This window comes from Scatophagus argus, chromosome 15 (assembly GCF_020382885.2).
Source record: "Scatophagus argus isolate fScaArg1 chromosome 15, fScaArg1.pri, whole genome shotgun sequence".
In the NCBI taxonomy this organism is placed as follows: domain Eukaryota; kingdom Metazoa; phylum Chordata; class Actinopteri; family Scatophagidae; genus Scatophagus; species Scatophagus argus.
The window spans coordinates 9,750,670-9,765,633 of record NC_058507.1 but is presented as its reverse complement, the minus strand read 5'-3'; the positions used below and the strand labels follow the sequence as shown (position 1 = coordinate 9,765,633).

At 43.0% G+C, this 14,964-nt stretch overlaps 1 protein-coding gene across 5 annotated transcripts in view; it reads left to right on the top strand.

Annotated features, from left to right (window-relative positions):
- Positions 1 to 14,964, top strand: part of rps6ka1 (ribosomal protein S6 kinase a, polypeptide 1) — a 48,930-nt gene that overhangs the window by 1,504 nt on the left and 32,462 nt on the right. For 3 of the 5 annotated variants that reach the window (XM_046413697.1, XM_046413696.1, XM_046413695.1), the window contains exon 2: positions 11,077 to 11,121. In XM_046413697.1, coding sequence (XP_046269653.1) covers positions 11,077 to 11,121 — 45 coding nt within the window. Of the gene's footprint in view, positions 1 to 4,238; positions 4,920 to 11,076; positions 11,122 to 14,964 lie in introns of those variants that run through there. The other 2 variants (XM_046413701.1, XM_046413702.1) reach the window with 2 other exon arrangements.

Sequence of the window (14,964 nt, the reverse complement as noted above, 5' to 3'; positions counted from 1 at the left end):
TCATGAAAGAGCTGCCCTCTGATATCTGGCACCCCCTACTGTTATTCTGTTTGAACCAAGAGAAAAAGACGTTGGAAGGGGAAAAGTCAGGTTTGTATATCATATCAGCAGGGTAAAAGGCATGATGTCCCCAGCAGAAAACACCACAGCTCACTATAGTCCGCATACTGGTGGAGTGGTAAAGGCTTTTGATCATTGTGATTTCTGAGTGCATTTCTAATCATCTTATGTTGAGTCAAGATGTGCTCTGCTGAAAGTGAGAGGAAAATAACCAAGTTTGGATGTCAGTCCACAAGTCTGATAAGTCAAAGGCAATCTTGCGTAATGGAAAGCCAATGGATTGCAAAATTCTTGCTTCTTCATGACTACCCAGTGTTCTAGTCCAGTATATTGTAGTGGTTTTATTCCAGTGATAGCAGCACTTAATGTGCCACATTTTCAAGTCTGTGGTGCTCTTTTTCTTTCTCGTTTTCCAGTCTGTATAATAACAGGCTCATGTACTTATTGACTTTGAATGTTCCAATACTTCACAAAGGCTTGATCCATCCCTCAGCAAAATACGACGATACAATAATGCGTTACTGTTGTTTGTTTTTGTTGAACCTGGAGGTGGTTTTCTATAAAGACCTTGTGCTTGGCCTGTCTTTTTTTTTTGCCCAGCCCAAAATACCAGAGATACAAATTCAAGTCTCAACAAGCTTGCTTGACAGTCATGAGATTATAGAGTCAGCAGACTGTAATGTATTGGGAGCTGTTACTGCAAAACACAGTGGTGACAACAAAAGGGAACAAGATTGTATTAACACCCAGCAATGGAAAATTGTGTAAACCATCACCTCTTTCTCCTTCTGTTCCCTCACTCTTTTATTCCTGTCACGGATCAATACTCCCCTCCCAGTCCACCTGCGACCATACTGTCCCATCAGCCATTTCTGTGACAAATGACAATTCCAGTAATGTTTGAACACTGTTTTTTGAATCACTACGATGCCATCTTCTGCTACCATATAGTCAGTCTGCAGAGATTGGATAATTACCCTTGCTCCGCTATTGAGCAGCTAATTAATTTGTTCCATGCTGCAGCCCTGCTGACGGTGTTGATCCTTACACTGCAGACATGTGCTCACTGAGCTCAGCTAAGCAGGAATTATTAGCAGAGGTTCGAAGGTACTCTCGTTGAAACCCGACTCACCTGGAGTGTTTAGATGTAGCACTGAAATGAAGTTACAGTACACAGTATACTACAACATTTTTGCTTTGATACTGGGAAGCTCCTGCCTTTAAGTGGAGTCAATGTCTAACGCCTATGCTGCATCAACAAATTAATCCCTCGGATTAAATAGACATTTTGTTTATTGCATAAACTCAATTTTAATCTGCTTAACATGCAGTTCAGGTTTACTCATCCGTATACTGATGGCAGGTAATGGAAGTTAGAGCAAGATAACTGTCTAACACTTATTGTCAAAGATTTTTAGCTATTTGTCAGGTCATTCCAGCATGGACAAACATACAGATGCACTGTGTTACTGAATAAAGTGGGTCCCACAGACATTTGTGGACTTTACATCTTATGTAAATGAACTTTACTTCACACAAGTTAGAAAGTGCAGCAAGTGTGGGAATCCTGTTATGAACTGAATTTGAAAAGCAGAGACAAACATGGAAATTAGAAGTAGAAACAAAGGAAATATACAGACAAATCAAACAATACATTCCCAGAACATAAATAAGCATAGCTGCACAAATGAACATGGATTGAGAACATACACATGCATGTGTGGAAGAGGCCAAATGAAGTAAATGACAAAAATTGACCAAATCAGAGAAAAGCAGCAATAATAAAGGAACAAATGAATTTTGAGGTGCTGTTTCAGAACTGACTGCCACTCGACAATTGGAGTAGGCATAGATTTGCATTTTAATAGCACCATTTACTGCTGCCTGTGTTTAGAGAGGAGGGAACTTCATTGTATGAATCACTGTTTCTCCTTCTTGTGTACTCAACATCACTGTACCTCTTCTCCACCTCCCTGGTTTCAAATTCAAAATGAAAATGAGGTTAACAACAGTGTCATCTTTTCATCCGTTTATCTAATTTGCAGTCTGTCTTTTGGGGACCAAATCTGCCATCTTTTTTGTTGTGGCTCAGCTAGCGTTTTGGCCTGACAGCTCCCGCGGCAAACACTCTCCACTCCTGCGCCGATACACCATCAAGCCAGAGTGGAGTCTTGCTCCATTGTACATGCTGGACTGACTCACACTACCCATGATGCTTCTTAGCTAGACCAAGGTGGGGGTAGGGTATCCCTGGAGTCTCTGTCACTGGAAGGGAGACACCTCTGAGTCATCGCTGTCACCTGTGACGTCACTGCAGCATCATGAACAGGAGAGGAGATCCCCTGCAGTCAGAACAGCAACATAATTCACATATGATAGCTTCAGCACCAACATGTCAATCAATATTACTGTAACCTTCATTTTGCAAGTACTGATTTTTGGAAAGGGCGTTGCTGTCAAAAACACACCCTGACACATACATTTTCAGGCCCCTTGATCTGACTTTTTTGTCCCTTCTGGATAGTCCTCTTTATATTCTCTCCTATAAATCGTCTTTATTACAACCTTCACTTTCACCACAGGATCAAACTGAAGATTTGGAATTCATCATGTCATACAGGAGGAGCTATAACCAGCGAGAAATGTTCCATTTGAGAGCGGCAGTATTCCTGTATATAATCGACGTATATAATAAGAAGGATGAGAGATGAAGAGAGAAGCATTGTGAGGTGCATTGAGTGTTCCCATAGCAGCTGCTTATCCATCATCAAGACGAATCGATGGGCCAGTGTGAGCTTTGGGATGGCGATGACTTTCAGTGTTGTATATAGAGTATGTTGGTATTGGTATTGTAATCTTGCTTTGCGACCGCCCTCTGGCAGTATGGGTTTGTCAGAAAATAAATTAACTTGACGCTACATCAACCTTAAGAATGTTCACTTCCCACTGACTTCATTCTCCTTCCTTCACTTGTGAAGGAAAAGGAGTCAGCAAAGACGCATTAATATATATCTGTTGTTTCTATTTGCGCATGTAGCCTCCCTCATGATGACGGCTCATGTGAGCATGCTCTATGCTCAGAAATTATCTGCAGGAAGATAATGTAACACTTCAACACGTTGAAACTGCAGTAAACCTTCAGACGCGAGTGAATGTGACAGCTCTTCAAGGTGTTTCATGTTAACAGTCTGGATACAAAAGTCCAAAAGTCACAGGTGTGTCAAGACACAGAGACAGGAAATGTTTCCAGTTCAGATTTGTGAAATTCATCAGTCACAAAGCTCCGACTGATTCATACAGGTTAGGTTTTATCAAGGTAGCAGCAGCAGCAGCAGCAGCAGCATTTTGCATAGGCTATAACAGTAGTTAGACAACACAGCCATGAAAAGACAGGCAACACATCATAAGCTCCATTTGTCTTTCCAATTAATGTCTCATTTTTGTCTCCGTTAAATGCCATGCCGCCTTCATCTTAATTTGAATCAAAAATTTATCTGATCCTTCCATGTGATGCTCTCCAGTTGCCATTAGTAACCAAAGCTAGCCAAGAGCAAAATCCACTCGGCAGTGAATGGAACAGAGAAGGGCTGGGGCTGGAGGGGTGTATTATATCACTGAAGATTACAAGGACCATTACAAGAGCTGTTGTCAATGAAAAGAGTGCTGCTTCTATGTGATGTCCAGACAGAATCAAACAGCGATGGTCACGATCCACATTCTAGTCTCTTCTACACTTTACATTGTATTTATTGTGTAATCCTATGGTGTTTTTGCAGCAATGTGTGTTGTCTTTAGAGCTGGGGAATTAAAAATACTGTATATTGTAGTTTGTGGAAAAAAAAGTGCCACTGCAGACATGAAAAGTCAGCTGCACACTCTGCATCCTATAAGTTTACAGTAAACGTATGCAGCCACATTTTTTTTTCTTGGCCGTCATTCACTGCCATAACTGCCAGACAGATTTTCCTTTAAAGGCAGAGGATCTGCTGTATTACTCCTCTGATGCGCCTGCTGCACCACATGCATCAAAGAAAGCGGGGCGCTCGTCAATAGCAGACTCCGGGCTGCATTACGTATTTGCAGTTGACCTCTCCCGCCGGATGGTGGCGCTATCGGACCCGGGCGGAGCAAGTAGAAAAGGGGGCTGGATGAAAATGCTGTTGGAGTCTGCCAATAACAGCTCGAGTTGGAGCGTGCTCGTACTACAGAGCCACTCTCAGGTCTCTGCGCGCATCGCACACTGCTGGGAACCAGGCGGACGGAGCCAAGTCTTGCCTTTCTGTCCGGGAGAAACCACAAGCATACAGACAGGAAGACGTTAAGATTTAGATACCTCGTCGACTGCAAGCACAGTACGGACTCTGGCTAATTCCCTTAGGTGGCTTTAGACTCCCGCACAGCCTTATTAAAGGATCACACTGTTGGACACCGCACTCCCCTCCTCTCCCCTCTTGTCAAAGCCAAACACGCTCCTACCTTGGAAGGACAAGGGGTTTGTTCAGTGTTTCTGCTGGTTTTCATCTGGATTATCACTTTAAAGAAATACATGTGGCCAGCCGACGCCGAAGTCAAATCAGGGAATTACAGTTTGTAGAGCTGTCGGTTGTGCTTGCAGCGTCTGCATGCGCGTCTTGTTCTCCGAGCGGAGAGCCAAGTGCTGTTAAATCTCCTCTGCCTGGACTTTGGACCTGAGTGAAGGATCTTCTCTGCGAGCTGCACTTGACAGGAGCGGCAACGACTGGGGAGACCAAATTCGTACTTGAGCCGCTGAGGGGGAAACCGAAAATCCTGCGAAAATGCCTCTCGCACAGATCGCGGAGCCATGGCCCACAATGGAACTAGTGCAGCTCGAAACGGAGGTAATGAGAGGTGAAATATGTCGACGCTATCTTACACGCATTGTTTGAGCAGTTTTCATTCAGCCTGATTTGTTAGAGGTAATAACATAAAATAAAATGACCAACCAGGTGCGCGTTCAGCCCTCAGCTGAAAGTGTTCAGCAAACACTTTCTAGGAAAAAGTGATTACGAGTTAAATGACTGAAATGGTTGAATGCACACTCTGTTGGTTTGTTTTTAACTATTCAAACAGCTGAGGGTGAACAGGCCTGATTAATTATTCATAATGTATGTCCTGTGTTTTCAATGAATTTTTAATTAGGGAAAGTGAAACAGGCGCTCTGTATGTTAAGAAACATGTTCTTTACATTTCTTTGGAAACAGTCATACAGGCCATGAGTGACAGTCTTAACCAATGGGGAGATGTTTCATTATTACCCCTTCATTTTCAAAAAAGTAGCTTTCAGAGCTCTAACTTAGAAATACTTCACTTTCTAGTCTGTCTCTAAAGCGTTTGAGCAGCTCCATTTCATGGCTGAGAACCAAAGAGGAGAACAGTCTGTGATCTACAGGAAGGAAAAAAAAAAAAAGCAAGAGCTTCATCGTGACTGTCTGTCACTGCTCTTACCTGTGAAGTGGTATCTAGTGGCTTCTCCAGGCGTCTTTGTTCAAAAAAGTGGCCAAATCTGCCATGGGTAAGGGGGCCATTAACCTGAACTATGTGGTGCATTTAAAATGTCATAATTTATAACTTTTCAGATTGAATTTTGTAACGCAGTCTGTGCCTCCCAGTTTTAACCAGTCCCATGCTGCATGAGTGCAGGATTTCGCTCTTTAAGTGTCTGATTACTGCATAGCAAGTAGAGGATGATCTCCGAAACAATACGTTTTCACATAATGAACTTCCAACTGGAGAGGTCTGTGGCCCTAATGCTGTACCCTATTATTTTGATTTAGCATCATTATTCATAAACCCTTCATTTGCCTCTTGAACACAGTGGTTGCTTAGTGATTATGCAGCTGTCACATTATGGTTATGCTGAGCAGACACATGATCTGCATGGAAGCAACCTGTGGCACCGGGCTGTAATCTTGTCAATGAAGCAGGTGAAGTGAGCCTGCGATACCCAAGCTTTTGTCCTCACGATCTCACTGAGTCATCAATGAGCTTTTCAAGACATCGGCCTGATTATAAATGAGGCTCATTTTTCTGTATCTCGGGCCTAGATGGCCTCTCTTCACTTGATGGGAGCGGAAATTTAACATACACTACGCCAAGAATACGAAGTTGCAAGAATTTAGCGAAAAATGATCGCCGTTACCATCAGAACCTGAATTTGCTCATTAGACCCGAGGCCTAATTCTTGAATACCGAAGACAAGTTAATGAGTGGCTCATCAAGGTACTCATTAAGGAGTGCTGCCGCCGCTAAGAAAGTAGACATTATTGTCATTGTGCAGATCTGGTTGCTACGGTTAATTGTAGAGCGGACAAATGTTATTATTGGTGCACATGATGAATGAAAAACCTACTTCGCTTTTGCATAATTTAGAAACTGTGTCATCCTGACTTATTTTGTCCCTTAAACTCCACTATTTACAGTATTCTGCAGCACATGAGTTGGCTGACTAGCGTATCACAGCTGAACAGATGGTGGTGGAGAACCTGTGAAGAGTGCTAAGTTTAATACCGTAGGAATACCGTGCCTTTGCTATGTGTGCTGCTGACCAAATTTGTGAGAAAATTGCTAAAAATGCAGTTTGTGCGTGTAAATATTAACGCCATGTTCATATATGCAATATATATACATGTCCGCATCGAATTCCAGTATCTGGAAGTGACTTGATCCAGTCACAGTGGGATCTGTGCCATTTATCTCTGTCACCAACCTACCAGTCAGCTGCACACTTTGGTTACTGATGGCAGATAGATAGATAGAGAGAGAGAGAGAGAGAGAGAGAGAGAGAGGCCTCAGGGCTCAGACTGACTGAGCAGAAAGACTGCGTGAGACTGGACGCCATGCCAGTGAACATGTTGGGAAGTCAAATGGGAGGCGTAGCAATGGGAATCTGCTTGGTCATGTGGACAGATGGGACAGCCTGAGAGACAGACTCACGTTTTTGGTATATTTGGAAAATAAATGAAGCTTTGTATCATAGAAACACCATTCTTATCAGCACAGAGTGATGCGCCATGATATAGCAGCCGATGACAACTTTGCCCCCCCCCACCCCCCCATCGTTCATTATGTGAGCACTTGTGTTTTGGAAGCAGAGAAAGGTGTCATGAATGGAGATGAAATGCCTTTTGTGCTTGAAGCCGCAGCAAAGCAAGTGAGGAAAGAAACGTGCATAGAGAAAGCTATTCAGAAAATATTTGTTTGATTGAGGCCTTTTGTTCGGCACCAACCCACATCTGTTATCAATTAACTTCTCCACGGTGAATCATCTCTGATAAAGGCACTTCAGCGAATCATCCCCATGCTGTCCCAGCTGAGTCACTACCACCTGCATTGGCCACTGTCATTACTAGGTTAGTGAAGGTGCTCCAATCATGCTTGAATTGTGCTTCTCACAGTGTTTAGCTATTACAGAATTCCTCCACAGTAATGCTGGAAACACATTCCATCAAGCCTTTTGACTCTTAATCAAGAGTCTCCTCGGGCCTAAATAATGCCCCCTATAGCTTAAAACAAGAGTACTTAAATGCATGTTGTCAGAAGCCCTGCAGAGGTGGACAAAGTGAGTGATATTTAGCTTATTAAAACTCAAGTAACTGAAAGAACAAAAAGTACAAACATTTTTGTGTCAATGGGAGAAGTGACACCTGAAGGGTTCCACTAGTTAGTTTGCCACATTTTTTTCACTCCACGCGTCACTAAAAATGATGATTGTGTTGCCCGCTCTTGCTGCGTCTTTGATTTGACCGTTTGCCAGTTTGTACTGTAGCTTGAACCGTTGCCATCACCAGCACCTTCTAGTACGTGAAAGATTACAAGTGAGGTGATGTGATAGCAATGTGTTGCTTAGCTCCAGCGCCAATTAATTTAAGTTCATTGTCACTTGTAGTACTTTTTTACGCCCCTTTGATGTTTAAGAACACAAATGATTCTCTTCAATAGATAAAAGAGATAAGACGTGTAAGAATGTGTTCATACAGCAGGACTGAACAAGCCAGGCCTTAAACAGCAGGATTGTATAAGCTGTGATGGTGCAGAGACAAAGAGACTGGAGTTTTTTTTTAGTTATTACCTAACTCGGGAGGAGAAAGCAGAAAGTAATAAACGGAATGTCTAGCGTGTTTGCTTGCAAGGCGTGGTCAGAAGTGTACACTCGAGCAGTTGCATGAGTGTGTTCCCGCTCAGGTTCAGCTCACAGTCATGCTTTGCTCCCCCCCTCCTCCCTCTCTCCCACTCTGTGTGTGAGTGTGTGCGCAGTTAATCTGGGTGTGTCCTGTGGAACACCTGAGCACTGCTGTGCACAGGGTGCAGGGCTGGGTGGGCATGTGATAACACAGCACTTTGCTTGATAAGTGCCCTGAGAAAGTGAGTTCCTTTTGACTGTGTGCCTGCGCGTGAAGCCGAGACTTTAAATTGTCCGGTCACAGTCGTACCTGTAGGCAGATTTGGTGCTGTTAAATCCAATTCCTTCTCTCTTTGCTTTATGGTTGCTGATGTTCAGGCGGAGCGTTTTAGTGCAACCTAAAGAAGACAGAAATAGCTTTTGTCCATTTTCTGGCAGTGACCCCTAGGGGACATTAGTAAAGTGACCTGCTGTCAATACTCTCTTGCAAGTGAGATTACAGGAAATTTAGTCAGATAGGATTACAGGTGCTGACAAAAGAGCAGTGATTGTGTTTCCTAGTTGCCTAGTTACGGGGCATCGCTGCTCTGATCACACTCTTAAAACATAGATTCATTTATCAAACGCACACAACGTTAGCACTCTGAAGTTGTTTACTTTTTTCTAATTACGTAGAAGTCCTGTGAGAAATTGGCTTTCTGGCCTGCGTGATAGGTTGTTATGCAATTTACAGCATACTCACAGCCGGTAAATTTCTTCTAGCGAACATGTGTGAATCTTGTTTTGTTTACTGTTTGTGTGTTTGTACAGTAGAATTGATGTTTGTTTATTAATTTATTCAACTTTGAGCATATGTATGTGCCTGTGTGTGTGTGTGTGTCTGTGTGTGCATGCCTGTGCTCTCGTTGAAGAAGCCCAAGGGAGGGAAAGCACCATTAACTGGGCCACTTGGATCAGCCATGCAAAGCTAATGAGGTTGAAATGTGTTGAGCAGCAACGTTGAGAAGGCACTACTGACCACACACATAAACACACACACACAAACTCAAGACAGTTGTACTCACACACTTAGGATTCCCACTGCTGGTGTTGACCATACTGGGTTAAACAAAGTCAGCCACGCAGACCTCACTGATGGACTGTGAGGTGAAAGAAGAAGAAAAGAGGTGGGAAGATTTCACTTTGAGTTCCTGAAAGCGAGATTGAGTGTATGCAAAGCCCCTCTTAACAGCACACACTGCACTTCCTCTCGGTTTTCTTTAAATCACTACTTCTAAAACACATCTGTGCTTGGCTCTGAATGGCGCTCAGCCGCTTAATTGTTTCCATTTCTCCCGCGTCACCTCACGTTACGGCTCCCGCGGCTTTTATGACTGGCATAGTTTGGCTAAATTAAATTGCGTGCCTTGAGATCATGATTAAAGTCCAACCAGATGAAGTGTTTGTCTGTAAAAATGCCCGGCTCATCCAGTTTATAGCTGCTGGTTGCTGCTGCGATGAAACTCAAAGCTGACAAGAAAAAAGTACACCCAGTTTCCGGAGGTATCCAGAATGTATTGAGACATTACTGAGGTGGTAAATTAGATCTGCAGTTTGTGTTCTTTTCTCTTTTTTTCCCCCCTCTGTGTACATGAACCTAGCAAAACTATTTGATTGTTATGGCCAGTGCTTGTCATTGTGTTGACTGCCTGTCTTCTTTTGTGCAGTCTAAAGGAAGAGGAAGAGGGAAGAAAGAGAGCAAGGAGGAAGGGAACAACCTCAGGGTCACTCCCCTGTAATGGAAAAACAGAGCAAAAAGCGGAAAAGGGGCGGAGGGAAGTGGACTTGTTATGTAGGGTGTTTTCACATTGGTCAGAATACTCTGGCACTGGACCCAGGAGTGTTTGGGAAAAGGTCACATATCATCACAGCTTTATGTTTCAGAGATGTAACACCATAATGCACTGACCGCCACTCTGTCCATTTTACATGTTAAGATCTTTGTACACGTCACAGGGAGAAGTGGACCCGGGAATACAATCGTAGGAATCTTTGTGTGGCTCTGGAGAAGCTTTGTCAAGTCTGAGAAAATCACTCACTTTCTCTTCTGTTTTTAATGAGTGGCAAGAGAATGGAGGCAATTTGTACTGTTACTACTGGTCCCACCTTAAGGTAGTATCTGGTTCATCAACTTTCATCACGTTCTGCTTTTCTGGACCTTGACTGAGTTAGAAAAGAGTTTCAACACAGATTCAGACTCTCTGGCTTCATGGTCTGGGGTTCACTCTCCTTTTCCCCAGAATGTGAAGTTCACTTCCTGTCTAAGTACATGAGTCAGCTACTCGCATGTTGTTCTTTTCCCCAGAGTGTCTGTCAGGCCTCTCTCGACTGTGTAGACATGGACAGTGACAAAGTGGCCTTAGTTTGACTTGACATCATAAAAGTTGAGTTTAAAAAAAGACATCTTTTTGACATCTTCATGACAGCTTTTTTTGAAAATGACATCACACGTACGTCACAACAACAACACATCTGCTTGTCATTCTCCACGTGCCACAGAATGACATGCATCTAAACATGATGAGTTTCCCAATAGGACTCGACGAGCTGTTGTTTTACAAATAACAATGATTGCCCTTTTCAGTGGGACTTACATATGGGAGAACAGACGACCGATGTGCATTTGTAAGTCAGCCTCAGATTATTAGCCTTGCCAGCCGAGGAGCAAAGTGCTCAATACTGGACTGGCCTGTTGCCACCCACACAGTCTTGCAAATATTCACTCTCGTCCTCTCTCCTTTTTCTGTGTCTCCCTTCTTCACACACGAACACACGCATAGTATGGTATATGCACTGTTGCAAGATCTGACTGTTTCTCACATCTGCTTTCTCGACAGAATGGGCAGAGCACTGCTGAGGATGGAGTCACTCCTGCTGTCAAGGTACATGGCACCTCCGGAACACACACTGACACATTCAAAGGCCCACTCACACAGACACGCAAGCACATGTGACTCAACATTTATGCATCTTAACATCCAATAAATTAGACTTATGACAGCTCCTTTACAGAATTCTTTGTGATTTTCTGTGAGCCTCATCAGCAAGAAAAAGAAAAGTTCGCGGGGAAATTTCTTGTGTGAATCTTCATTTTTGAGCAAAGGAAAGCATGTGTCTGCAGCTCTGTGCTGATTTATTTATTTAGCAATTGCAATGACAGCCCTCAGAGGGCATTAGCTGGCAAGAGTTTAATGTGTTGAACACTGTCTGAGCGAGGCTGATCGAGCCACGGCTCAGCTACTGTGCATAGTGATGTGTTTGGCTCAATATAATAGGTCCATAGCATTGCCCATGCTGCATGTCCTCATGTGTCCTGTTACCCCGTCATACAGAGACAAATACACACAAGCTCGCACGAACAAAGTGAGAATCATCGAGTCAGCCCTTTCCTGCCTCCTGGTTGGCCTCCGTGCTTTATTGTTCGACTCTGAAACGTGATCCAGTTTCCTCCTGCAGACTATTACTCTCTAGCCATGTATAAGAGGACAAGGAAATGTTCCTACTCGCTTCGCTCTTTCTTTCTTTCTTTTCTTTTTTTTTTTTTTTCCGCTGTCCTCGCTCTCGAGGGAGATGGAGTCTGAAGAGCTCGTCGTCTTTTCTTTCAGCTCAGAACAATGTGCTGTGACTGAGGGAGAGCTGAGCTGAGAGATGGATGAGAAGTCAAAGGAGTCAGCACACAGGGGCTGCACTGGTCAAAGCCATTAACGTTTGATGGCAAGGGGAAGAAAGACACAGGCCTTTTAGCTTGAACAGTCCTTAAGATAATGTGTTTTCAGAATACAGCTTTCTCAGGATTGTTATCTTGGTTTGTTTTGATACCCTAACTGTGGTTATTTGCTGATAGCAGTTCAAAAACAGTGTTTTTATCCAAGGTAACTGCTGATCCACTGAAAACAGCGTGATGATGACTATGATGATGATGGAATAAATGCAGGAGAACATAAACACTGACTTGTTCTGACACTGGAAAAAATAAATGGATTGGTCACATTGTAGCAGATACCCGATCCATATAATAAGGGCAGAATTGTGCCTCCCTAAACATTTCATAACAATATGGCTCTGCTAAAAGTTATATCATATTTAATTATCACTCCAGCCTGGGTGGTGCTGTCATTATGTACATTACATGTTGTGTTAATTGATTGGGGAGTATTTCAGTAATCTAATCATTTATGTAATCTTGTTAATTAGGACGTCCTCTGAACAGGCTGCTGGATTTTCTGCCTGTGATTCCACAGAGTTGGTAGCTCAAACAGGATGAACAGACGGCACACAATAGCATATGATTGATGGATTTTCAGGCGTTTATGATTAGATTAAGTCTGTTAGTCTTTTAGCCACCTTTTATAACTTTAAAAGACATATTTTCACACTGGAGCATCAGATCACGGCTGTCGTGGACGGAGGCAGACATCATCCCCCGAGCGTTCTGGCACCACGCTGGCAGGGCAGCTGAAACCAGTCGCTGTAGCGATCGATGCAGAGCTGCAGTTTAAAACCCGGGGATCTGATAATGGATGCTGTTATCTACTCCAGCCATGGGAGTTACCTGGCTCCAGCTGTCCTAATGGGGGTGTGAGTGGGGGAGGGAGAGAGAGGATAAGGGTAAAGGTAACTATTGAGACTGAGAGCGGCTGCCCTGCACTAATTTGAACCCCTGAAACGGTAGAGTGGTTGTCCTTAGGGTTTTATTAAGCTCTGTGTGTGTGTGCGTGTGTGTGTGTGTGTGTACACGCATGCTCGTGTTTGTGTTTAGGGGGCGTCTGGGGGTGGTGAGGTGAAGTCAGTCCTCTGTTGCCCCTGAAGAAGACATCCACAGCACTAATGAGCCTTCCTCTGCCTCTTGACTGTCTGTATATCTCTGTCTCCTCATAAGGTGTTAAACTGGTGAATACACAACTGCTCAGTACAATGCTGCTAGTGCTGCTTTTGTCTCTCCCATGCTTTTTCAGAGTAGAGGTGACTGCAGAGTTGGTAAGGCACCTTGACAGGCTACCGTCCCCAGAGTTTTAACCCAGTTAATCTGGATCTTTTTAGCCTTTTTTTGTCATGTGTTTCAGGACACAAGACAGATTAAAGTGGAATAAATAATAATAATAAACTTTCTTTATATAGCACATTTCAAAAACAAGTTTACAGACAGAAAGAAGACAGAAACTAAAAATTACAGATTTCACAATAAACAATAAAGAGCCAAAAAAAAAAGTCAAAACCAATACTTAGATTTATAGATTTAGATATAGATTTATAACTTGAGAGCTTCGATCCTGGTTTGACAGTACAGTAGCTGTTAACATCAAATGGACTCTGGTGACAGGTATTGATGGGATGATCAGACAGCAGAGCACAGTCACCTAACAGGCCACTCATCTGATCTGTCTCGTCACAGGGGGATGATGTTACCCAGCAGTTCACTTCCCGGCAATCAGCCAGGCTGACGATGATCTGCTCCCACACAGGTGTGGAAATTGGCCTCTTTCTAGCAACAGATCACATCAACCTCATTGCCCTTGATGAGACCTGGGGAAAAAGAAAGATTTGTTGACAATGTTGAAACACTTGAAGAGACTGCCTCAGTTTCTAAACAGAAGTGCTACGAAAAGAGCTCTTTGCACCGAGTTTGCGTGATCTGGTTGCTGCCGACTGCAGCTGTTTAACAGGTTTACAGCAGCTGTATGGGCATCAGTTTTGCTAATCGACTAACGTATTGAGCCATTGCTCAAGCAAAAACGGTAATAGTTGTCTGGTTTGGGCTTCTCCCATGTGAAAATTTACTGCTTTGCTGCTACATAGAATTGTAAATTGAATGTCATTCTGTTTTTGGTATGTTGCATGGACAAAACAAGATACCTGGACATCTTAGGAAAATGTGTCCTTCCTTTTCCTGATTGTTTTGCTTCTTTCTTTTTTCTTTCTTTTTTTTTTTTTTTTAAGAATGCTTAAATTCTTTGTTAATTGAGAAAATAATCGTTGGTTGCAGCCCCGATTCCCCAAAACTGTGAGCCTTGGCCAATATTGCTTGCTTGAATTTCTCCACCAGAATCGATGAGAATAGGATGTTAAATGTGGAAGTCAAACAGTCGTCGGTCAGCAACATCACTGGATAACACATATCAAGAGAGAAGTACTGATCACAAGACAACCAAACCCAAACAAAAAGAAATGAAAATTTCAGAGTTTATGAGACATAGAATTCCCCTATTGGACTTTTGAAAAAAAAATGAAAGTTAATGACCCACTGAAAGGGCTAATACATCATATTGTACCTTCATCAGTGAGAAAACAAATTTGATGATTCATGGAAGTGCATCATGTTCATTTCCTCAGAGCTGATAAAAGGAAAAATCCAGCAAAATAAAAAATCTGTGCCTGCAGGGAAGCTCTACAGCAACATTGTTTACTGTTTTGTCAAAAACAGAAACCATGTGAGATCAGATCGGTTTTTGATCTGGAGGTGTGGTGAACTGCAGCCCTGATGTAGCTTGTAGGAGGTAATTTAGTCAGCCGGTTGTAATTTGCCCAATCAAATACATTAGCCAGGCTTAAGGAACTATAGTCTCTCGCTGTTAATTGTGTTATGTTTTGTTGGTGAAGCTGAGTCACTTGTTCCAAATGAAATCATGGTGTGTATACGTGTGTGTGTGTGTGTGTGTGTGTGTGTGTGTGTGTGTGTGTGTGTGTGTGTGTGTGTGTGTGTGTGTGTGTGTGTGTGTGTGTGTGTG